This window comes from Protopterus annectens, chromosome 6.part0, assembly GCF_019279795.1.
Source record: "Protopterus annectens isolate FY-2018-M chromosome 6.part0, PAN1.0, whole genome shotgun sequence".
NCBI lineage: Eukaryota > Metazoa > Chordata > Ceratodontiformes > Protopteridae > Protopterus > Protopterus annectens.
The window spans coordinates 1,362,500,125-1,362,527,265 of NC_056737.1; the positions used below are offsets into that span (position 1 = coordinate 1,362,500,125).

The 27,141-nt window shown below is 37.7% G+C and overlaps 1 protein-coding gene across 7 annotated transcripts in view; it reads left to right on the top strand.

Moving 5' to 3' along the window:
* The window catches only part of KALRN (kalirin RhoGEF kinase), a 4,346,166-nt gene that overhangs the window by 3,644,483 nt on the left and 674,542 nt on the right, over positions 1-27,141 (top strand). For 6 of the 7 annotated variants that reach the window (XM_044074926.1, XM_044074921.1, XM_044074923.1 and 3 more), the window contains one exon: positions 12,251-12,346. The exons of the other annotated variant lie outside the window; for it this stretch is intronic. In XM_044074926.1, the coding sequence (XP_043930861.1) occupies positions 12,251-12,346 (96 nt within the window). The remainder of the gene's footprint in view (positions 1-12,250; positions 12,347-27,141) is intronic. 7 annotated transcript variants of the gene reach the window in all.

Below are 27,141 nucleotides of genomic sequence, written 5' to 3' on the forward strand. Positions count from 1 at the left end.
ATATATATATATATATATATGTGTGTGTGTGTGTGTGTGTGTGTATATATATATATATATATATATATATATATATACATATATATATATATATATATATATATATATATATATATATATATATATATATATATATATATATATATATATATATATATATATACTGAGTGTACACTGCTGACCATGGTCTTTTGAGAAGTGAATCATCAATGAGGTGACTTGTAATAACTCGGATGATATTCAAGTGAAACAGAAGAAATAAGGTCAGGAAAGGATTAGTAGTAAATGGAAAACTACACAGAGACAGTAAGTTATGTGGATGAATCAGAATGGGTGCATACCTCTCAATTGTCCAGATTTCCACAGAATGTCCAGATTTTTGCCTCATATTTTTGGTCTGTTCCTCATAAAATTTCTGGTTTTCTGGATTTATCTGGCAAATCAATGAGGAGTGAATTCATTATATAATGACAGGCATTTGAGCTTCAGACTTCATATCCTTCAGAAGTACATGGTAACACAAGTCCTTTTATTCTAGCAACTTTCTAAGTTTATAAGTGCAATATTTAAAATCTGTCCCAATTTTTGGGCTTTGTCTCCCCGTTAGTTTTGGCTTTGTCTAGATTTTTTGAGCCAAGAAGTTGAGAGCTATGGAAAGGGGGATGAAAAAGCAAAAAAAAATTAGAAGTAGGTGAGCCCTAGTTTCAACAGTCCTGGCAAACATTGCTTAAACTCATTCATTCCGTGGAAGAAGAGAACCTTGCTATTGAGGTGCATTAGGCCAGGACAGGGATATAAGCATGATAGGTTATGTATTCTTTAGGGGAGATGACACATTTAGTAAGAGAAGTATAGCATGGTATGGAAGAGAAGGTGTCAGGGTAAAAGAGCAGATGATTAAAGGAAGAGTCACGGCACCATGGAGCACACTAAAGACTAGAACTTACAACACAATCTGCTGAGTATGGATTCATCTTCCACTGCCCATGTCATCCTGCTTAATACCTACATTTATTCATGTTCCACTGTCATCCTGTTTAGCACCTTGAGTATTTATTCATCTTCACTGCCCATTTCATGCTGCTTAGCACCTACAGAGCATTCATCTTCCACTGCCAATGTCATCCTGCTTAGTACCTACAGAGCTACACAAGCATTCCTGCTCAGTGTTCACAACAGGAGGAGTCTGTACACATGCAGACATCATAGGAGAACCTAGGGTAAATGAGCTGATCTCAGTCCATTCATGCAATCCCAATAAACAAATAAACTAGCAAGTCAAAAGTGTAGAAATCACTCCAAAATTTAAAATGCAAAATAACTGGAATATGATGACAGAATTTCTCTAGAAGTAAGTAGAGACTTGCTGAGTAAGTAACTAACCATTTTTTTCTGTAGATTTGAGGATGTCAGACTGCCCTACAGAGAAGATGGACTCAAAGGTGCCTTCACCGACCCTGGAAATTACCGGCCCATTAGCTTGACAAGCCTTATCTGCAAAGCCATGGAGAGGATCATAATGGACCTCATAAATAAAGACATAGGGAATTTGCAGACTTTGGATCCATCCCAGTTTGGCTTTGTCAAAGGCAGATCATGCCTTCTAAACTTGGTTGACTTTTTCGAAACAGTCACCAAAGCCATTGATGAGGGAAAGGCAGTCCATACAGCCTACCTCGATCTGGCGAAGGCCTTTGATACAATACCCCACTCGGGTATCATTGAAAAACTCATCAGCTTAAATGTTAACCCATACATCACAAGATGGGTTGCAAACTGGCTGAGTGACAGAACCCACAGGGTCAGAGTTGCTGGCGCCATGTCAGACTCAAAGCCTGTCACAAGTGGTGTACCACAGGGCTCAGTCCTGGGCCCACTCTTGTTTGGCATCTACTTTTCCAAGTACAAGCAAACACAGGAGGGTTATGGCTGACAAAGTTTGCAGATGACTGCAAACTGGGCCATAGTAGAAAACACATCTGACACAGATATCCTTCAGAAGGGTCTCACAGAAACGGATAACTGGTGCCAGAGCCATGGCCTAAAGTTAAATGCCAAAAATGCATAGTCATACCCTTCAGGAAAAACAAGGTTACCCCTAGCTACCAAATAGGTGGCAATCCACTGAGTACAGAAGAAGTTATCAGGGACCTGGGGACCCAGGTTGATAGTAGTCTGTCATTCGACACCCATGTAGCTAAAGTAGTTAGGAAGACCTTCTACATTGCCCACCTTATCATGAAGGGATTCTCATCTAGATCAAGGGAGGTCATAGTCTCCCTATACTCATCACTCATCAGACCAATGATTGAGTACAATGCCCCATTCGAATGTATCTGACCCGACACTTGCAGCAGCTGGAGAGGCCACAAAAGTTCCTCACCAAAAGGATAAAGGGTCTCAAACATCTGTCCTATGCTGCCCGACTGAAAGAACTCCAGCTCTATTCAGTCGCACGCTTGCTCAGAGGTGACCTTTGCCTAACATACAAGGCCATGTCAAACCCAGATTTGATGAATATGCTTCACCTCAAAAATCTAGATCCGTCAGAGCCACAAGGGCGGAGACTTAAACCTCGACACGGCTATTAATAGGACGTGCTGGAGGGATAGATTCATCACCCAAAGACTCCCTATGCTGTGGAATAAAATCCCGGTATATGTGAGGCAGAGCACCTCGCTGGCCTTGTTCAAGAGAAATCTTGACCAATGGATGGGAGATCGCAGATATACCCCAGGGATTACCTCAGTGTCACTGCTCAACAGAGGCACAGCAAAATAATGGGTATAGTTCCCCATACTAAAGGGGTGGCGTAAGCCACAAAACTATGGGCTAGGCTTGTAAATGCCCTCGGGCAGATAGCCTAGTATGAACCTATGAACCTATGAACCTATGAAAGGCAGTAAACTTTAAGGCTGCCAACTTGGCCTCCTTCCATCCTTTATTGATTTTCATTTGTTAACTGGAGTAGAATACTGATCACAGTTGACTGCTTTCAGACCCAGCCTGGAGTAAACACAACGTACATTTGAAAATCAGAGTATGCAGACATGAGTAGGACATCCAATACTATAAAAACAGCAATTCACTGGACCAGAAGAAGGAGACCAGTGGGACACAAATTGTAGTTTAGCACTTTTGTTCGATTTAATCAAGACAGAACTTCTTTAGAACATACAAAATGTAACAACTGTCTGGTTTAAAAATCATTCCTAAAGATCATGTGATCTGTGTTAAACCAACTTAAAACATTCAGTTACTTATTTTGCTACATTCAGTCACTGTGTTGTTGTTGCTTGTCTTTTCGGCTTTTCCCAGTTAGGGGTCGCCACAGTGGAACTCCGGTCTGCTAATGATTGGCAGTAGATTTTTCTGGTGCTGATTTGCCAGCCCAACACTCAGCCTTCAGCGAAGGCACACCCATTCACGCATGTCTTTCGGAGGCCACTCGACCGCGGGGAGGACATGCAGACTCCACACAGAAGGCACTCCAGTCGAGAATCGAACAGGAGAACCTCTTGCTGTGGGGCAACAATGCTACCGCTGTACCACCGTGTCTTAAAAAATATGAACTGTTCACTTCCTTAGCTAAGTGTATTCAATCAACATTTAAAAAAATCACTTCCTTGGTTAGATCAACAAATATTAAAACACATGTATAAAGAATACAAACTGGCTAAATTAAAGTGCTTTTCATGAATTTTTCAAATTAACTTTTGCACTTGTAAAGTTTACAGTTTTTGTGCAGATTAAAAACATTTGATATTTATGCTATCATTTAAACCGGAATGTTTGTCTGCAACAACACTGATTTGCCAGTATGACTCATGGCATTCTAGACAAATCTTATAGTCCCTGGTAAACATTTCCATACTGACAGCTTCAATTACTCCAAAGGAAAATTTCTTAAAATTATTACACAGCTTAGAATGTCTTGCCAAGGCATTAGTTTCATCTTTATTTGTGACAGCATAAATACGCCTTGCAGTTTTCTGATTGTCTTACCTGTGTAAAAACATTTGCATGATTCACACTGTGCACAATAAACAATTCCTTTGTAATCAGTGAATCTCTCCCTGTTGGCCAAAATACAAAATTACAAGCAGTAATGTTTATTACTGAAGAATTTGTGATAAATTGGCATTGCTTGCACTTTCCACACTTGAAAGTGCCATGGGATGAATGTGTAAAATCACCTACTCTTTCTTTTCTAAAATGGATTTAATATTCCATGTTTTTCTGTATGTGTACATTGGTCTGTCACCCACACTTTTGACCAATTCCTGGTTACCAATAATGGTTTTCCAATTTTCTTTTATGTCTTTGTTTACTTTCATGTCAAACTTTTCTATAATCAGTCACATCTTTTTTTCATTTGTGGGTGTGTGCATTTCTATCAGTAGTGTTTCAAACTCTTTTTTTCTATGGATAGGCTTAGCCTTCCATTTCCTGAGCAATAAGATTTCTTCTTCTATGTGTGTTGCTCAGTCATTGTCATATCCACGTTCCAGAAAGAAAGCTATGAGGTTGACAGAATCCTGTTCATAAACAATGTCATTACTAGTTAGCCTGCTTAAAAGTGTGAATAGCCCTTTTACAACATTTTTTTCATATGCTAAGGGTGCACTCTTCTTATGAAGATATTTGATGACAAATGCAGTTTTTCTAAAAATTTTGCTTTCTATTACTTGTGTAACTGAGTTAAACAAAAGTTGAATGTCTAAGTAATTGATGCAGATGTCATATCCCCTTACAATGAATTTCAAAGAAGTACTGGTATTCAGATAGTCAAGGAACACTTGAACATTTTCTCTGTCCCCTCCCTACACAAAAATCAAATAATCAATGTATCATTTGTAGAAAATTACTTTGGAGAACAAATGGTGCATTTTCAGTTACTCTTGTTCCCAACAGACCATAACAATGTTCACAAACACCAGGGTGACCCTGCTCCCCCCCAGCCACTCCACTTTTTTGCTTATATAATTTCCCAGCAAATGAAAATAAATTGTTCTCCAGTACTACTTCTAGCAATGTACAAATGATGTTGATAAAAATGTGCTTTAAATCAGTGCATTTGTGTAAATAGTTTTGAAAAAAATCAATACCAGTTTGTTATTCTTTGCTGGTACATAATGAAATTACATCCAAGGTCACCAAGGGAAAATCTCCACTCAGTAATTTGATGTGCTTGAGCAGCTCCAGAAGATGCCACAAATCCCTTGGATGGTATTCTGTTTTTTAAAACTATTAGGTTGAGTAACTGATCCAAAAAACATATTGTTTCTGTCTTACAACCATCATCAGCCACCACAGCTCTGAATGGAGGATTTCTTTTATGTTTAGGAACCTTTGGTATGCCAAATAACCTTACCGTTTTTGTATCTTTCATATATGCACCCACTGATTGGATATGGCATAATATGGAAGCAAATGTTTTAATGTTGACTGGTTGAACACAGATCACATGACCTTTTGGAATGATTTACCACATGGTTGTTAGATTTTGTATGATCTGATGAAGCAAATGCTAAACTACAATTTGTGTCCAAGTGATCTCCTCTTTTTTCTGCTCCATAGAATTGTTGTTTTTAAAGTTTTGTGTTTGGTATTCTATGCTGTTTTGTTTGTTTCGGATACAGTACTATGCTTACAATGGTAAAAACTGAAATGGAGGAAATAACAGTGAAACTGGCCAGAGCGACATTAGAGTATTAATTGCCAGGTGCTATGTTATATGGAAATGTTTTATATCTATGTTGAATGGAAGAATATTTGAATATCTGGTAACTGCTTAGATGGTAGAACCACATCAGTATGGAGTCACAATGGACATTTGTGCTAGTAGGGTTCTTTGACTGAGTAAACAAGTATTAGATAGAGGTTACTTGGAATTTGGCATCTGACATTTTGCTTTACAATTGATTAATGAATAGATAAGAAGGATTAAAAGTGCATTTTTGTCTCCACTGTCAACCATCAGTTCCTTTCTGACCAAGAATCAGCCAGGAGAGGCTATCATTTGGAGAGCCATATTGGGGTGGTTGAGGATTTAATTCTTATCCCAATGGTCTCCACTGAATGCCCAGTTTATGGATCTGGAAGAGGATGTACAGTGAGCTGCCTGCACTGGTCATCCCTCACTTCCACAAGAGACATTGCCAACAAGCAGTCCCATCTCCAGTCCTCAAATCCCCAGTCTCCATTAGAGAAGTAGGACTTCCCCTCATTCACCTTCAGTGCCCGTTACCCACCCCACACATCTCAGAAGAGTTGAGTGGGCCAGTTCCCTCCTCTTCCTCCAGTGCCAGGGCTGTTCATTCAATCTAGGTCACCCAGGGTCACAACAAAGGTTCCAACCCTGTCCACCACAGAACTAGGGTAAGACTGAGTCCTCAATTGATAACATGAGTAGTATACTGGTTTGACAGTATGACATGGAAGATAAAGTAATAGAATCCACTCAAATGAAGTGATAGTACTGGCCTTTTATAGGGGTCTGTACTTGAGGCTAATCCTTTTCATTTTTCATTGTAGCTGACACTGCAAAAGATCTGGAAAGAAAATGTTTCATTTTTGCTAATGAAGCAAGTTAGCAGTAGGGCTGAATGCATAACAGTGCTTAGAAATGATAAGAAAAGATCTGGTAAAATTGGATGAATGATGTAAGATATGGCAACTTAAATTTATGGCAGAAAAAAATGCAAAATAATGTGTAACAGGTGCAGAACTGGTAGTAGAATTTCATAGTTGGAGTGCACGTTTTATTATGTATAAACGAGAAATGGGACTTCATAACAGAAGGCATAATGGTAAGCAAGGTTTGTGAGAGAGCAGCAAGGAAGGCTGAAGAAATGTGGGGGTGGACGGGAAGGGCCATTTTCATTGCAAAATACAAAAGTATCTTCAGTCTGCAGACAGTTGTTATACCCCATCTGGTGTCCTGTATGCAATTCCTGAGGCTTTATTATCAGAACAACATAGACATGATGCAGGGAGTTCAGATGAGTGCAATTAAAATGATGTGTGGTCTGCACGGCAGTTAATTAAGGGGAGAATGGAAGAGCTTAACTTGTATAGTTTTGAAGAGAATGTAGTGCATTTCAGAAGCTTTTACTTAACTCAACCTGCATTGTGCAGGATGATAGTTTTATCTTCCAATGTCCAGTTTATCGTATTCAGGTTCACCAGGGAGGCAGAAACTATTCCACTGCATTTCATGGAGTAGCCCGGACTGTGTCCATTGCAGGATAAATACATACACAGAATATGCACATCATTACACATCTACAAGAAAATTATAAATTTACCAGTTCACATTTTGGCATGCCTTTTAGTTATGGGAGGGGAATGGATACCTAGGCAAAACCTACACATTTTCAAAAACTAGGTTTTTGAGGACAAGAAGACACAGTCTAAAGCTACAAAGTGAATTTTTTCAAGGGAGTCGCAAGGAAGCATTATTTAATCGAAATATATTCAATGTTTGGACCAGAGGTTCTATGGCACAAACTTGTAAGGGAAATAGTAAACTAGGTGTGTCAACCCATCTTTATTTGCCATCAAATTCTGTGTTTATATTTTATTTCAGTGACTTCCACTGCTGAGTTCTGCTCCATCTGTACTTGTTTGGCAGCCAGAGATTACCAAGAGCTAGAGAAACCTGTCAGTTTAAAAAAGTTTCTTAGTATTTTACCTGGATTTTCTGTGCATGTTAAGTATTTGAAAGGAGTAAAACAAGAGTTTCTTTATATGTTTGAAGTACGCCCCTTGTAATAATTTGTGTCAGATCTCTGAATCAGGGTTAGTAGTATGTTAAGGTGTGTGTGTATGTGGGTGTATATATATATATATATATATATATATATATATATATATATATATATATATACATATATATATATATATATATATATATATATATATATATACATATATGTATATATATATATATATATATATATAGATATATATATATGTATATATAAAAATGCAGAAACGCATGCAACCTCCATCGCCCAACAAAACCCAAATGACACATAGCCCACAAACTCAGTGTGCCACTCAACCACAGCCCATAAGGGATAACAACATATCCAACACTCTAGTCATAGGTGACTCTATAGTCAGGCACACTGATGTCCCACTCACCAGGCTGAACAAGGAGAAAGTTACTGTCAGCTGCCTGTTGGGTGCCAGGATCCGCCACATAATGCACACACACTCAGGTCACTCCACAATAAGTACAAATATGACTCTGTCATTGTCCATGTTGGTGTGAATGACCTGAGACATACCTCCCTGGACTACATGAAAAGAGACATGGAAGAGCTCTCCGATCTTGTCGCCTAGGCAGGTATGACCCTAGCCCTGAGAAGCATCCTGCCATCACCCAGAATGATGCTTCATGTTTGTTAAGACAGAAGTGGCAAACTTCATGACACCTTGTTGGCTAGGCTTACTTAGGCCAATAGCCTAGTACCTAACTATGAACCTATGATACCACAGTACAAAGACAAAATGATTGACATATATATATATATATATATATATATATATATATATATATATATATATATATATATATATATATATATTTATATATACACCCTAGACTTTATGGGCATAGCCAATATTTCTGGAACTCTGTACCAACCTCCAGAACATAGCTTCAACCACCCTCAGACTGGACATTTTTATAGACAGTGTAACATTTTCAGTACTAAGGTAAAAAATAGCCAAACATTCTGAAAAGAAAATGAAAATATATTTAAAATGTAAAACAAGAAATCATAATATAATTGTGAGGGTTTTAAAATGTAAATTCTTGCAAATGTCATTGTACAAAGAAATTCCTGTACGTTATTTTTAAAAAGTATGCACAGTGGTGTACTTGTGGTGGTGGTGCTGCGGTAGCGTTGTCGCCTCACAGTAAGATGCTGTCCGGTTCGATTCTCAGATAGAGCGTCTTCTGCGTGGAGACATGCGTGAATGGGCGTACCTTCGTTGAAGGTTGTGCGTCAGGCCTGGCAAGCAGGTACGTAAAAATCAACTGCCAATCATTAGCCGACCAGAGCTCCGCTGTGGCGACCCCTAACCGGGAAAAGCCGAAAGACACAACAATAACATGCACAGTGGTGTCCTTGGCCTGTACGTGGCTATGCCTTAACCAGTCTTCCCTTTCTTTGTATGAGTTCAACTTTTCTTCATGTCTCCAAATTATTCCCCATGATTGAAACACCAGTTTCCCTGTAATTTTCTAATCTCTTAATTTTTAACTAACCTCTGCTGTCTTACTTACTGTTACCTCCTAGCATTCCTTCAACCGACACAGTATTAGCTGCTCTAATTATTTGTATTTTAGTATCTAGAAATAAAAACCTGCTGGTAACATTTGCATAGTTAATGCACATACTTCAGATTTTGAGCATATGTTTTGCTTTGTTCTTGCATTTTGATTGCTTAGAAAAATTGTGGCCGAAAATGAAGTCTCGTGGCTCAGTCAATTTGACATACTGAAACAAATAAATAAATAAGAACAAGAACATATGACTACACTTTTTTGTAATAAAGAAACTTGTTGACTGCAGCTGTAGAATGAAGGGATCTGCTGACACATAGCTCCTTTGTTTTTGTCTTCGCCTTCTGTATTGCTGTAAAGGTTTTATTAACTCCAGACTACCAGAATGAAAGTCAGATGTGGAATGTGCTAAAGGCAGGTTGCAGCCTTTTCTCCAATGGCTGACAGTTAAAAACATATGGAGTTGAGCTTCTCATACCAAGAACTTGAAAATAATTCTCTGGTCTACCTTAAGAAGTGTTAAACTATCTGGCTACATGGTGCAGAGGGATGAAGTCCTGATGGCAACACAGTCAACCCGAATTCGATTAGCGACTGATGTGCTGGGGTTGCTGGGTTGTGGGAGTGAACATGAGTGGTTTATATCAGCTTACCCATCCCAGGGGAAGGGACTGGGGTGCTGGCTGCAGCTAGGGCAGTCATGCAGAAGTCAAGAGTGTTAATCTCCCTGCTATAATGATATGCTGCTGTATGGTAGCCAGGGGGCATGACTAGGCTGTTATCAAGGGCAGTGACCCTTATAATGTTTTGTCACTCCACCTAGTTAGGATTCTCTTCTCTTGTGTACCAAATATCCCTACCCCCAGCTGCATGTATGATACCAGACTCTTGGCCTTAAAAAAGTGGCCAGCAAAACAAGTAAGGAAGCTTCCACAAGGTATAGCCCTACCAGGAAAAGGTGATATTGCTTGATTTCACCAGCCCCATGGGAGGGGAACAAATGGGTTAAAGGAGGATAAAGTGCTGATGTCAGTCACAGAAAGTATGGGACCCAAACTAAAAAAAACGTTAAAACTATTGTCTCACTGCCAGCTGATATATGAGAAGAGCATTTTTTTTTCAACAAACATCTTTATTTAATTTTCACACATGACATAGGCAATCTTACATTTATACAAATGAAAGACAAACAATATGACACCACGGTTGCAAACAGTATACATCACAGACACCAGTGAAACAACTATAGTTGCAAAGATTATACATCACATATAATCTGTCCCGTCATTATCAGTTAAGCATTATATGGCTCATTCAAATCCTGCCTCTTAAACCTTGTTCCTGCTCTGCATATATTGTTCCCACAATTCCCATTTTTTTCTATGTAGTTTTCTCCCTCCCTTTTCTAAAGATCCCAATTCCAGTTATTTTAGGATCTTTACCTGAAAGTGTTCACATAGGTATTTTTATGAGAAGAGCATTTTTGTTTGCATTTTCACATATTATTTCTTACAGCTAAAAGGCCTATGTTGCCTGTCTCTCATAAATCATGTAAAGTCACTTGATGTCATTCTCTGTCTGTATCCATGAAACTGGGTTGCTCAGTCATTTAAGCACCTATTTTATTTCCTGACTGTGGTATGTCATTAGGACTACAGCCTTTTGGGTCAGTATACCTGGTTGGTCAGTAAATACTAACAACGTAGCAGTTGCTAATTAGCAGAGGAGCAGTCAATATCTTTAGATCTGTGCATAAATGGACAATATAGTTACTGCCTGTCTGCCTTCCACAATGCCTGTGGATGACACTTGGTAAGGTCATAGATTAAGTATAAATTGGGTGCCTGTTAAAAATGAGAGGATTATGACTGTGATCCCCAGAGCACGTGAGAATGAAGGACTTGTGTCCAAAGTTACGGTATCTCAAGAGTATTTCCCTTTGCCCAAAGTACAGTGATCTCATAGTCAACCTATGTATTCAGCTTGAGTACACTAGGGGAGACAGGGATTCTTCTTACTTGAACAGTGTAACAAGTTTCACAATTTGCGTTTCAGATATACCTTCATTTCTGAATTATGATATACACTACTACAGATAGAGTAGCTTCCTGGGGCAGTTGCTGCAATGGGTGAATAGAGAAATAAAAAAGTTAAAGAACTGATTCTCATAGCTATGTTCTGCAGTGTGTATAATAGATGTATAAGTCAGTAAATTTAATTTCATTTTAAATTTTCAGTGTCATCTGAAAAAGGCTGTGTGATTAAAGTTTGACACAACTGATCGACTCTTGAATGTGAAATTACTTGAGTGATTTATATACTTTTATTTATTTCATTTTGAAATAGTAAAGTGTACAGTGAAAGATGAAGGTTGCATTTTGTGGTGAAAGATGTTATTTATTCACTATTATAAATAAGTTTCCTTTCCTGTTAATGTAGAAAGTCCTGTAAGTTAAATTATATAAAGTCAACAATTTCACTCCATAATGAGGTGGTGCTTAAAGCTGTATTTTAAAATTACGCAGATGAGAATGAATCTTTATGTGGCTCTTCAAGTTCTGGGACAACATGGCTTTTTGCATGTTGTGACCTAAATTATTGACTAGCATAAAGATGGCAAAGGAGCAGTTTAGTAATTCTGCTGACATTGCTTATTGCATATTTAATGGATCATTCTTCATATATCTTACCTTACATTTTATGAGAACTGCATCCTAATCCTTTCTTTCATGATTTTTAATATACAGTATTATGGTGGTTTGGGTGTCTTTACTGTAGTTAGTCTATTCGTATACAGTCTTCCCAGAAGTCTGTACGGTAACTAACTTTCCTGCTTGCTTTCCATTGACAAAGTGCTGATAATGCTTTTTTTTTTTCTCTTTCTCTCCCTTTTTATTTTCTTTGATGCTATGCTAACCTGCTTTTCCTTCACACACCCGTGCCTTGCAGTCCTCTGCTTTGTTAGCGGCTCGCCAAAGCTCAGCAGATATCCCTAGTGCTGCGGATCTTGTCAGTGCAATAGAAAAGCTGGTCAAAAATAAGATGGTAAGTACTGCGGGTTGATTCCAGTACATCAAATTGTATCTCAGCCAGCCACATGGAAGCTAGAAAATAACAGTGTTGCTATTTGATTTAGGTTCTACAGGGTACTTGCCTGTGTAAACCACCTCTGGATGCATCTTAATTTACAAAGCGCCTTTGGGCCTTAGAAAGCCTGCTCTAATTCTTTTTCAGTGGCAAGATGTTTTAGTAAAGTTCTGTTGTGACGTACATTAAGACAGACGTTTTAACATTAAAAGGTTGTGTGCCAGCATTGACTGCAAAATTGTTTTCATTCATATGTTCTCCTTGTTTAATGAAATATAACAGGCTGATAAAAGAGGAAGTATTCCATATGTTATTACACAGGGTCGTAAGTAAATCAGTAAAGGTAAGGTGGTCCAAGTAGTTGTTGAATGGTCTTAATTGGAATAAATCCTGATGAGAGTTATCCAGTAAATGAGAACATTTTAGTGGATAACATTTATTTGTTAACCAGAGTAAGACACTGATCTCAGTGAGCAATTTCCAGGTAACAACAAAAATTAGGTAATAGAAATCAAGTAATAAAAGACAAATTAGTGGCATCATTAGAAAGGTAAGTCAAAACAAGTACAGTAAAAAGTTGATTATATGAACTAATTGGGACGAAGGGTAGTTTGGATAATCAAACTGTTCAGATAATCAACCATACATTGAACTATATAAAAAAACTTCTAAAATCTTGTTTTTTCTGCACTCAGGGAATACACTTTTCAACCACTGTGCAAGTTCAGTGAAAAATGAAGAATATTTTTCACACACAAGCGGGCTACAAGTTAAAAAAACAAGCTCAAGCTAATACATATAATATTTACATATTCACACTTTATGATTTTTCCTACCCAAAAACTTTGAAAGGCTGTGTTCAGATAATTGACATTGGGATAACATGGGGTAACTACAGCAGAGCTAGTAAGGAAGACTGCTAGGAAGGTGCTTGGTGTGACATCTGGACAGAGGAAGGAGGACAAGGAGACATGGTGGTGGAATGAGGAAGTACAGGAGAGTATACAGAGGAAGAGGCTGATGAAGAAGAAGTGGGATTGTCAAAGAGATGAAGAAAGTAGACATGAGTATAAGGAGATGAGGCACATGGCAAAGAGAGAGGTGGCGAAGGCTAAGGACAAGGCATATAGAGAGTTGTATGAGAGATTGGACACTAAAGAGGGAGAAAAGGACTAGACATAGGGACAGAGCTGGGAAAGATGTGCAGCAGGTAAGGATGATAAAGGTCAGTGAGGGAAACATACTCACAAGTGAGGAGAGTGTGTTGAGTAGATGGAAAGAGTACTTTGAAGGGCTGATGAATGAAGAGAATGAGAGAGAGAGAAGGTTGGATGATGTGGGGATAGTGAATCAGGAAGTGAAGCAGATTAACAAGGAGGAAGTAAGGACAGCTATGAAGAGGATGAAGAAAGGAAAGGCTGTTGGCCCAGATGACATACCAGTGGAAGCATGGAGGTGCTTAGGAGAAATGGCAGTGGGATTTTTAACCAGATTGTTTAATGAAATTTTGGAAAGTCAGAGGATGCCTGAGTAGTGGAGAAAAAGTGTTTTGATACCTATTTTTAAGAATAAGGGTGATGTGCAGAGCTGCAGTAACTACAGAGGGATAAAATTGATCAGTCACAGCTTGAAGTTATGGGAAAGAGTAGTGGAAGCTAGGTTAAGAAGGGAGGTGATAATTAGTGATCAGCAGTATGGTTTCATGCCAGGAAAGAGCACTACAGATGCAATATTTGCTCTGAGAGTGTTGTTGGAGAAATACAGAGAAGGTCAGAAGGAGTTGCATTGTGTCTTTGTGGACTTAGAGAAAGCATATGACAGGGTGCCTAGAGAGGAGTTGTGGTATTGTATGAGGAAGTCGGGAGTGGCAGAGAAGTATGTAAGAGTGGTACAAGATATGTACAAGGGTAGTGTGACATTGATGAGGACTGCGGTGGGAGTGACAGATACGTTTAAGGTGGAGGTGGGATTACATCAAAGATCAGCTATGAGCCCTTTCTTATTTGCAGTGGTGATGGACAGGTTGACAGATGAGATTAGACAGGAAGCCCCGTGGACTATGATGTTTGCAGATGACATTGTGATATGTAGTGAGAGTAGGGACCAGGTTGAGGAGACCCTGGACAGGTGGAGATATGCTTTAGAGAGGAGAGGAATGAAGGTCAGCAGGGCTAAAACAGAATATATGTGTGTAAATGAGACGGAGGGTAGAGGAATGGTGAGGATGCAGGGAGTAGAGTTGGTAAAGGTGGATGAGTTTAAGTACTTGGGATCAACAGTTCAGAGTAATGGTGAGTGTGGATGAGAAGTGAAGAAGGGAGTACAGGCAGGGTGGAATGGGTGGAGAAGAGTGTTAGGAGTGATTTGTGACAGACTGGTACCAATAAGAGTGAAAGGGAAGGTCTGCAAGAGGGTAGTGAGACCAGCTATGTAATATGGGTTGGAGACAGTAGCATTGATGAAAAGGCAGGAGTCAGAGCTGGATGTGGCAGAGTTAAAGATGTTAAGATTTGCACTGGGTGTGACTAGGATGGACAGGATTAGGAATCAGTATATTAGGGGGTCAGCTCAGGTTGGACAGTTTGGAGACAAAGCAAGAGAGGCGAGATTGCATTGGTTTGGACATGTGCTGAGGAGGGATGCTGGGTATATTGGGAAAAGGATGCTAAGGATGGAGCTGCCAGGTAAGAGGAAAAGAGGAAGGCCTAAGATAAGGTTTATGGATGTGGTGAGAGAGGACATGCAGGCGGTTAGTGTGAAAGAGCATGATGCAGAAGACAGGAAGAAATGGAAACAGATGATCTGCTGTGGCGACCCCTAATGGGAACAGCCGAAAGAAGATGATGATGGCATTGGGATAATCAACTCTCTACTGTATGTACTGGAGTAATTAAAGAGGCAATTAAATAAAATATTGGAGTCATAACTGTGCATTTGGCTAAATAATATGTAAAAACATTGATTTACAAGTATTGGATTGTTCACCGAGCAGAGATTATACAAAAGTGGTGTTGTGAGGTAGATGTAGAAAGACAGCACTGAGAAAGAGATAAGGGGAAAAGGAGATGTGAGGAGGAAACAAATGGTGGGTGGATATTGAGTTGAGTATATTTTAAGGAGAGGAAGTGGTCAGAAGATTAATATAATTAACTGTAAAGGAGAAACAATTATGTAATTGCACCATTTTGGTATCATTTGCAGTGTGCTTTTTTTAAAAATGTGATTTCTTAATTAATGTCTAAATGCTTTAAAGGAGTGAATGGATGCTATTTGGATAGGAGTGTACCCACAAATTGTGACGGCAAGGACAGAGAAAGCATGTTTTGTGCAGGACAGATTAATTTGTGGTGCCAGCAGGCTAGGAGTGCATGCTGATAATGATCTTTAACTTTAATGAGGAGGATGTTGTCTTTCATAGAGCCTGTTTGAAAAGAATGGTAAAGCCTCAGAATTAAGAGTTTAAAGACCATCAGACCTAGGAGGAGTATTGTCCTTTGTGAAATGGGTAGCCACTTGGCTTTTGACCATATTGTCAGCATGCAGAGTGTAGGATGTAGGAATCAAATGGTGGTATGTTAATTAAGAGGGAGAACAGAATATGTGATAATACTGGTCCTTGGAGTACTTCTTTGGTGATAAGGACTATGGGTGATATTGTGGCTCATGTCTACACTTGAAATTGTATGTTGGTAAAGAAGTCTTTGAACCAGTGTACTGCTTGAGGGCTAATGCTGGACTTGGATCTGAAGTTTAGGAGACATGAGTGGTCAACAGTGTCAACCTCTTTGGCCAGGTCTATGAAGATGCTTTTTGTCAAAGGGTCCCTGTCTCTGTTTTGAAGGATATCAATTGTCAAGGTGTACAAGACAGTCAGTGTACTCCTTCCTGACCAAAAACCTTTTTGGTATAGTAAGAGGTTTTTGAATTTTTGTTGGCGGCATGCTAGTTGATATTTTGCCTAAAGTAGGAAGGATGGATAAGTCTGAAGACACTAGCTGTAAATGGTTTGGTGGATTTAGGAAATGGTGTCATTTTGTCTGTTTTCCATCGTGAAGGCATGACATTACAGATTATGCATAAATTGTTGAGGTGTTTAAGAAATTGTAGAATACGGTCTATACATAAGTCAATGAACCTGGATGGAGTCCACCTGTTCCTGGACGTGCATCACTTGGGATTTTTTTCAATTCCTTAAGTATGTCATCTGTATGAATGGTTTTAAAATAGGGTAATCTAATTAGAACTCACTAGGATCTTATAATGTGTGAGAGGTGCATGTTTTAGTAAAGGGGAAAATTGGAAAATTTTTGCAGGATGTCTACAGGAATAATATACCAAAACATTTTTTTATGGCATCTTTTTTTAAGTAGGGTCTTTTCGGAGGGAGTGTCCTGTTACATTATTCACCAGTTTACAGATTTTTTTGTGGTTGTGTTGTGAAAACTTTAGGCAGAAGTAAGAGAGTTTGTCCTGTGTCTTCTGGTGGCTGTTTTTAGCTATATTTCTTAGCGTTATGAATTGTTGTCAGCATACTTTTAAATCATGCACTTTTGAAGTTAATTGTATGGTTGTTTTATTGGCAAATTTGATTTTACTGGAGAAGGACAATGTTTATGCACTGAGAAACTTTTTTATGGTATGTTTCTTCGAGTTTTGTGCTTGGCACTTTGTATATTTTTCAGGGGGTGCTTTTAATAGAATAGTTTGTGTTGTGCTGTGTTTTATAGACAGTTCAGGCTGTTATAATTGCTTAATTTCTGTTATTCTGCTTTCACTTTATATGGCAGTGTGCTGGTACTCACTTTGATGGGGTAATAACCCTTTATGCTAATATGCAGTTGTGTCAAAGCAGATTGTATTATTTGTGAAGTGCAGGGAATGCAACACTTTCAATCATAAAGTATTTTGACTTAGTAGGACTTTATTAGTATGGCTTTAAGGCCCTTTGGTACAATGTCAGGTCCTTTAGAAGCATAATCTGCAATAAACTGCCAAAGTTCTTGCTATCATTCATAGTTAGATGCCCATTAACCAATCTTAAAAGAAAAAAAGTGTAATAGCAATGATTTGTGGTGATCTGAAGTGTTTATTGGTTCGTATGGGATTTAATCACTTTCTGGCTTGAGCATTTAGTTTCATAGGCCTCACCCTCAGGATCAAACCATGCCAATAGGAAATAAATTCCATCATGCCCACACCTCAACCTGGGTTTATTGCTTAGTTGCCAACATTTATGGGTCCTGCATCATGTGAGTCATGTTAGTGCAATATACTTGAGAAATTGTTTTGGTTTGTGATGAATTCAGATCTACAGTGACTTCCTTAAATAAGGAATGTTACTGTTTTTTTAATGTTTGTAATACTTAATATATTGTTGTTTCAGCCATTAATATAAGTATAAATGTGCAAAAACTTTGTCTTTCATGTCAGGAAATTAAAATGTCCAGGGAATGGTTAAATTAAATGCTAGCTCTATAATAAGTACCCCAGCCTGACAGCACAGACGTTCAAGTAAAGGATTACCAACTGGTAGACCTGGGTTCAAAACCTGTTTGGGGCACAACTGGACAGCAGCAGTATCTGCATGGATGTAAAGCCTGGCAATCTGCTTCTATAATACATGCCACAAAAACCCTAAAGGGTTTACCCATAGAGTCATTATGAGTTGATTTCGAATCGGGACAATTACTTGCTTGCTAAAATAACTGCATACAAAATAACAATAAGAAAAAAGTGGAGTATATATAGGAGATAATTTTGTTGGCAATAAATTACCACATTTATGTTATTGAGAAACTAATGTTGTGAACAGCAAAGGAAGAAATAAGATTTATTAATAACCTTTGGCCTGATTGATGGTATCGTTTGTGCTAGTTTACATGTTTGGTTATCGATAGAAAGGATTTATCACCTATCAGCACCTCATGAAATGTTATGAGTTGTGGGGCACATTGCATGATACGAAGCACTGGTGAAGTGTGTTCTTTGCCGGGAATCAAAAGAGACTTTTATTTCCCACATCTCCAGTTCCAATGTCTCCAGTTTATGAGACCTACTGAGATGTAGACATGGCAGTGAAGGTATATGAACTGTGTGGGTGTAAGAAAGACAAGGTGGAGTGCCTGAAGTCAAAGTAGCACTTTTTAATAGTTTATATTCTACAGCTAGCCCATTTCTGATTATAATTTTTGATAGTGCTATACCAAAGTATGAGAAGTGATGTAACTAGCAATGCTTTAGTGAAAGCCATCTGATCTGTTTCTTCAGAGATATACTTAGAGATAAACTGGACAAGGAAGGTGTGAAGAAAAGCTACTTATCACCTTGCTGGACTTGTAAACCACAAAGCCCGAAAACTAGACCAAAAACGAAGAAATAGGAAACAACGAAGTACTGAAGCAAAGGCTGGGCAGACTCCAGACAAATAACCATTTATTTATAAGCGCATTCGGTAGAGAGATTCTCCCCACCTTCCGCAGACAAAATGTTACAAAACATAAAAAATTCACAAGGTTAAATACTACAACTAATTATGACATCACAACTATTTCCAAACCATTAAACAATTAATTAACTTTAAACCTAACATTCGTTTTAAAAACTAGCAACCCTTATGTAAATACAATAAAATATGTTATATGCAGAATAAAACACAGTTGTGTATAATACAAACCAATAATGGACAGTAAGCAAACAAAAATGAATGTTTGACTAAAATGTGTCTATGAATTTTTAGTCCAATGTAAATACCTCACATAAAAGATTTTAATATACAATATTAAATAATGTATATATATGTAAACCAATGAAATGTGTATGTACCATAAAAAAAAAATATATATATATATATATATATATATATATATATATATATATATATATATATGCTAAAAACACTAAACACTCCCATTCTTAAAAATGTTTATCTATTTAGAGCCATTAGTTTAAAAAAACATTTAATAGACAATATCTCATTTAAACCTGGGGCCGTGTAAGAAGCAGTACGAATCTGCCAGAAAACCTCTTGTTGTTCCAATTTTAGCTGCCAAGGACCCCCCCTCACATGAGGTTGTACTTGATGTAGGACAGAGAAGTGAAAGGAATGATCTGTTTTTAAAATGAATGTTAGGTTTGAAGTTAATTAATTGTTTAATGGTTTGGAAATAGTTGTGATGTCATAATTAGTTGTAGTATTTAACCTTGTGAATTTTTTATGTTTTGTAACATTTTGTCTGCGGAAGGTGGGGAGAATTTCTCTACCGAATGCGCTTATAAATAAATGGTTATTTGTCTGGAGTCTGCCCAGCCTTTGCTTCAGTACTTCGTCGTTTCCTATTTCTTCGTTTTTCACCTTGCTGTACTTCGCTAACTTTAACTTCTTTTACAGCATTTCTTTGGAGTGGTTATAGCAGTGCATTTTCTGTTACATTTCATTAACTCATCTGTGCATTTAATAGCATTGCATATGCACATACATCTCAGAGCATGAACGATTGCTATACATTTTGTTTCCTCAGTGTAATTAGTTGTATGCATCACCGCACTCGTTGTATGCATTGCTTTGTACTTTTTCATGTTAGTGCTTCCATGTCTGAAGAAAAGTGAAATAACCATTTTGTTAATTATAAAAAGTGCAATGTAGATAGGAATAAAATACCACTCATAGTGTAAATATATATTTGTTTACAGATAAGAAGTGTTGCATGTCTTATGATGCAGTCTTGGATGAATAATGAACATCTTCTGTCATCTTACTCCCCTTGGGTTTCGGAGCTGTGCTTGTCTGTTACAGGTTCTGGACTAAGTATAACATGCACAACTTGTGAACGCAAAATGACATAATAATTAGCAGAGGAATGGATCTATGAATAAGCAACCAGGCTAATATTAATTACATGTATGCAACTAGTAAATGTTAGGAAATAAAAATAAATGCTGATGAGTACATATTTACTGTGCAAAGTGATATATTTCCTGTATCTTTTACTTCCATTATTACTAGACTAGACAAGGGTGATGGGATAGTACAACAGTGTGAAAGTTGCAGGGCTGCAAGTTCAACTAGGTGAAAAGCAAACATTTTTGTAAGTTGCACCTTTTCTTGCAGTGGTTCGTTCATATATGTCTTATAAGAGAGTGAGTTTCCAGGATGTATAAGCTGTTAGTCCTTTGTTTAATGCCTTTTGGTTAATAGAGGAAACATTGTGACAATATAATCAAACATGAATTATTGTTCCCTGTCTGCAGCCAAGAACAGACCATAAACATTTTCACTTTGTATTATGCTCTGTAACTTAAATTAGTAGAATTTCGTGCTTAAATATAATAGGTTCATAGACAGTGTTTAACATTCCCAGTGCTGACAAAAGTTTCAGGAAAAAATATCTCTTAAGACAATGTCATTTTTATTGCTGGCTCCCATTTCAAGTACATTTCTTTTTGTTTTGTTCATTTATTCTTTCTTTCCTTCTGTAACCAAGGAGCTGTATGGACCTTCTGGATCGCATCTGTGGCATTTTTGTGGTTCTTCCTTATAAATCACTTTTCTGGCATAAAAGCTTATATTTATGGCTTGTGATTACTGATTAGCATAATTTACTTGAATTGTCCTTGTAATCACCCTCTAATATGTTGTAATATCAATTGTCATACAATGTTAAAAAACTAGTCTGTCTGCTCCTTCCGTCTGTAAGCTATGCCTTACAAACAACTCTGTTTCTGCCTTTTTTTTATATGTCTAGGTTGAAGCATTATCAGTACCACCTACAACTTTGCAGTAATTTATTTTTTCTGCCATACTATGCTTTTACAGTGTAGTCGTCTTCCTGGTCCCAACATAGCTTGTATTACCAAGGCTGTTGGAGCAGTTTTGGTTAAATTTTGGCAAATACATATATAGCGGCATTGACAGGGAAAATCCTGATATACTAGATTTATGGGTAAACTGATTTAAACCCCGTACAATTCATGAAATAGCTAAAACCATTTGATTACCCAGGACAGCATCCTTAATTGAGTGAGACAGAGTCATATTTGTCTTCATTCCTCATCACTCAGCAAGTATTTTACTTGATTGTATCATTTGCTGAGATTTTAAATAGGGTTTTAGATTTCCAGAAGAGGTAACTTAAGAGACTGCTAAGCTGGTGTACACTTAATGGACTCAGAGGTCTCATGCTGAACACAGACTGAAACATTTGTGGTTTCTGAGCTATACCTCTACAGCTCCTATAGCTCAGAAGATGTGCACTGCATGTGGCCAAATTATAGAGGAGTTCTTTGTATTTGGGTACTGAGCATTATCTATTATGCATTATCTCCTATTACTATGTTTTATGAATAGCACACGAAGAGTTTATAGCTAAGCAAGCAAGAACCTGAACGTGTTCCACAGAGCCATTTGGGACATTTATATTCAGCTCTGTGAGACCGTACTCCCCTTCTGTTACAGGCGTTGGTCATCTTAATACCAGTTTTCACCCCCATTCCAGTGACTCAGAGTACAAGCAGTGTGGTGACAGTTGCAGTTGATGTGTGACAAAGAATTTTTCACTGTCTAATATTTGGACTAACCGAAATGATTGAACTTTTTAAAGTTGTTTGCTTTTTCATATCATCATGGGCTTCTATTTGAAACACTCCATAGAAGATATAGCTGCAGTGTTTAATTTCAGATCTTTTGGTAAAGCTGCCACCTCTTTACTTCCATTCCATGTCTCCCTTTATGAATCTATATTTGTTCTTGATTTGTGAGTCCTGAACATTGTCCACATAACTGGCTAAAAAGTGCACCTATATAAGCTTTACTGTTACAGGCATATAGCTGAGACAGCATTGTTTGTAATAGACATTTTTATTTTCATGTTGTGCATCTCAGAAAACCATCAGAGCAATTCCCATCATGTGCAAAGTAATGTCTGTCGTAGCTAAACTTGGAGCTGACATCATTTGTCACTCAAGATGGACTGTGGATTCAAACAGTATTATTTCTTCTATACACTTACTGTAACATACATACATGTCTACACACATTTTTATGCATATTATGCATACATGTGTCATGTGTCAGTGTGCATGTATAATATTAAAACTTGGAGGTTCCTTTCTGATTGATATTAAATGTTTAGTTTATTGAATTTAAAAATGTTAAAAATTATGAAGTGTGCTTATGACGCACTTTGTTGCCATTTTTTAAGCTTGTTTGGGCTTGCTCTGATAAATGAACTTAATTGTGCCTTTTTATGTTAGGGTAAAACTTTCACCCTTCATTCATGGCCAGACACATTGTATTCGTCTGTCTTTTTTAACAAATTTTGAGTATATTAAACTTTGGCGTAAATTATATTCCTCCATCAATTACATTCTGAATGATTGGGTAGTTTCAGTAGGCTTAGACAAACAGGTCACTGATTTATGCACTCAAATACTACCATGTGTTGATAGCAAGGTATAATTCATGAAATGTGTAGCTGTGTAGAGGGTTAATTCATGGTGTGTATTTTTTTTCATTTTACTCTTAAAGCATTTATTTTGCAGTCCTCAATGCATGTACACACAATACCCAGCATTCCATCAGTCAAACTTATATGCAAGTGAGTCATATGAATGTATCAGGCCACCTGAAAAAGCTGTGTGTAGCAGCCAGTTACATGTTAAAGGCATCTTTTTTCAGAACCATTTCAGATTCACAGTTGTCACATACTATACCTGTTTATTTATCTGTGATATTTAACTGGGTTGCATATTTTTCATTTTTCTCCATCTACCAGAAGGAAAGCATATTAACATTCTTAGGTTAAATGACAAATAATTTATTCAGAACACATGCAATGTTGTTTTCACATTAAACAGAGCAGTGAATTCTATCTTTCTTAACTGATAAACTTCTTCCTGAGAGTTTATTGTAGGTCCTTTTGTCTCATATCTGTAGCACTGATAAAACTGGTCAGAGCAGTACTTCTTGTAAAGACTAGGAAGATAAGCACTTTTGGGAAGGAGTCACTGAAAAATGCTGTACATGTTTGACAGTCTAAACAAGTTCACTAGCATTCACTTTTACTTTCCTAGGTGAAATCTTCAAGGCCACGCCCTGCCCTTTGAAAATTAATTGCCTTTCAGACAGCTTCCAGATTTTTTTTCATGAATTCCTAACAAATGGGTCATAAGAAATCACTTGTATTGTAGAAGTTGGAAGTATTGGCACAAGCACAAAGATTGAGAAAAGGATGCCACGAATCATAAAAACACCACCAATTTATTGTAAGCGCTTTCGTACAGTCCAATTTGCTGCACTTCCTCAGACAAAAAAATCCCTCCAAATTACTTCTTAAATAGCATATTACATCAATTACATCACAATGTTCAATTAAGTATTTAAAAATATTTAAACAAACCAACCTTTTATAAAAACTTTAAACTATTAGAGACTAGTAATATAACTTACTTAACATCTGTAAAAACGTACCAACAAGCACAAAGACTGGCTATCAAATTAAAGGAGTTGGTTCTTTGGGTGACTAAACCAATGAGTACTTTGTAACAGTACCCCAGTTCCAAGTATGAAGTAAGCCCCATAACTAAGTACGGAAGACAGTTGTAATGCATAATATTAGGGCATGATGTGAGGTAAGACCAAATGTTTCCTGACATCTCTAGCTGTATATTACAAGTATGTAATCTACTTTCTCAAAGTGTCTGATTTAATGTAATTAAAGCAGTCACACAGTACATTAGTAACTGATTTAATGTAATTAAAGCAGTCACACAGTACATTAGTAACTGATTTAATGTAATTAAAGCAGTCACACAGTACATTATTATACCATGACCCCCCCAAAACGTGCACGCTGATTGGCCAGCGTGCACATTGTAAATCGAGTTATACTAATGGAAAAAGGTCCTGTTGCCCGGACTTTTTTCCATTAGTATAACTCTACTTTTAAAACACTGTCTCGCTATGTTAAATGGGTTTAACATAGCGAGACAGCATTAAAATAAGCAATGGAGATCTCCGTTGCTTATTTTAAAGCTGTCTCGCTATGCTAAACCCATTTAACATAGCGAGACAGGTTTTTAAAAAAAAGCAACGGAGAAAGCAAGATCTCCGTTGCTGTTTCGCTAAGTTAAATGGGTTTAACATAGCGAGACAGTTTTAAAATAAGCAACGGACATCTCCGTTGCTTATTTTAAAGCTGTCTCGCTATGTTAAACCCATTTAACATAGCGAAACAGTAAAAAGCAACGGAGATCTTGCTTTCTCCGTTGCTTTGCTCAACTCTGATGTACTGCGAGGTGCGCAGTACATCAGAACTGCCGCGGATGCCAGACATCTGCGGAAGGGGCAGTAAACAGGCATTATACTATGCCATTATTTAAGAAAAGTAATAGTTTCTTTTCTTAAATAATGTCATGGTATAATAGCAACAACCCACTTCTGGGTGTGGGTAATGCTGTATTTACCCACGGTTGGCTTTGTTTGGTCCCTCGGGCTTCGCCCTCGGGACCAAACCACGCCAACCGTGGGTAAATCCAGCATTACCCACACCCAGGCGTGGGTTATTGCTGTAGTAACTGCTGGCATCAAACACAATGCTGCCTAGCTGTTGTACTCTTATAACCAAACACTACTTTTGCTGTTTTCTTCAGAATTTATTTTTGACAATGTACAGTCGGGCTGCTCTGTTTGCTGATATAGCCCCCCACCTGACATTAATATGTTGCCCTCCCGCCCCACATCAATTAATGAGATCATGTGGAGAGAGTTATTGAATGTAGCTGAAAACTGTTTACTTTTTAACGACAACATGCACGTGAAAGAAGGTGACTTCTTTCCTAAAAGTATATCATTATCGGTTTCCTTTTTCTACTTGTACATAACTGTTGCAAGACATTATGAAGTATAGTTTTTTCAGCCCCCCACCCCCATTCATTTCATTGTAGCGCACTCTCATATAAGCCTGATTAAATGGCATCACAATTGTCAGCATAGGGTATATCAGAAACAGAACTACTTTGGCTATAAGTAAGACTAAAACACTATGAAGGGAAAATGCAAGATTGCTGCTTATTTTTTGTTGTAAAAATAATATTGTGTCTTGTGAGGGTATTTACCCCAAAAGGGTGTAAAGGTGACATTGACGGAATTCATTTGTACCCATTGTATTCTGCCTGTTCTAATTCAGATGTGACAGCCAATTAATTTGCTGAAAATGCGTTGTACTTCCGGTGTTTAAGTACAAAGTGCACTTGGGTATGTGCTGCTCAAGTACTGTGAAGGGTGGCAGTATGCAGGAGGGAGGGAGCCACAGAAAAAAAACAACGTTGATTTACAGGAAAAATCATTTGTCGTTCAGCATATGAAATGCCTGTATAGTGATGTATAGTGATATTCAAAGGGTCTATATGCAAATCAGGAACAGTGAATATGCAGATGATGCCAGCAAAAACATAAAGCATGCGTGCAGTGTTCTGAAGATCACCTGTTCTGGAAATTGCCGGAATACAGGACATTGAACTGTATGTGCTAGCATCAGCAATAGCAAATCAGCATATGCTCATGTCCACTGTTGAAGATAGTACTCACAATGTGGCATGATGTGGCCCAAAACTTTCACCTGATGACCAGGACCTGGAAGTTGGGAAGAGTGCATCCCATCACTGAGCCCACACTAGTGATTGGGAACTGGATTGTGAAAGGATTTGTTTACAAGGGCTATTAAGGAATAGTTGAAATAAGGTCTAAATCTCTTGTGTGGGTGAGAGACATCCCATGATTGTGCTCAATGCATGCCCACATCTTGGGCAGCTGATTTATGTGAGTAAAGATGTGAGCATCAGGAAAAAAATGACTGTGAAGCTTCTGATGCCTTGAAAACTACTGGGTTGTGTTATCGATCCACTTTCCACAGCAAGTCCTGTGTGTTACTTATGTTTTCCTGCAGCGTTTGTGAGATACTGCATTACACCACTCATTCCAACTTCGATATTTGTTTATTTATTTTATTTATTTATTGCATTTGTTGACCAGGAGAGTCCAACTCTGCAGAAATCATCCCTTTTCAATGGAGGTCTTGGGAGAAATGTTCCAAATATAGTTTTATGCTGTGTTATGCTTATTGTTAGTGTTCATTCAGTGAGAGAACATAGTTACTGACCACAGTCATTATAATACTCTGCACTCAAGGCCGTGCAGTACACAGCAGTTATTGTTAGCATTGTTAGTAGTTTATTTTTTCTCAGATCAGCTATTATGCTTCATTGATCAAGAACACTTTGTACTTCATCACCATGAAAATCCATGCAAATAGTTTGATGATGACCTCTAAGTATAAAAATGTGGAAAGAAAAGCGGTTAGACTGGATACAGTCCTTTCAAAGTATGGTTGATACCTGACCTGTCATATATTTTCACTACTGAAACAATGGTGCTAAGTAGTTGCCTGGAAATACATAGCCGTAGTTACACATCATCAGTTGTAAATTCTAATGTACTCTAGGAAATGTGTTAATAGTCGTAGTAGCCAGATTTTCTGATTCTAAACTAGTTTAACCATTGTACATTTCGTAAAAGTCTAGCTGTAGAACAGTTCTTGAAGTTAGTTTAGAATAACCTTATTTACCTAGATAGTAGCCTTAGTCATCTAGATGATTTCCAAACAAGCTTATTTGCTAAACATTACTTTGTGCCTTGCATCATTCCACTTGTACACATTACCAATCAAGAGGGACTTCATATTCTTGTGTTTATCCATAAA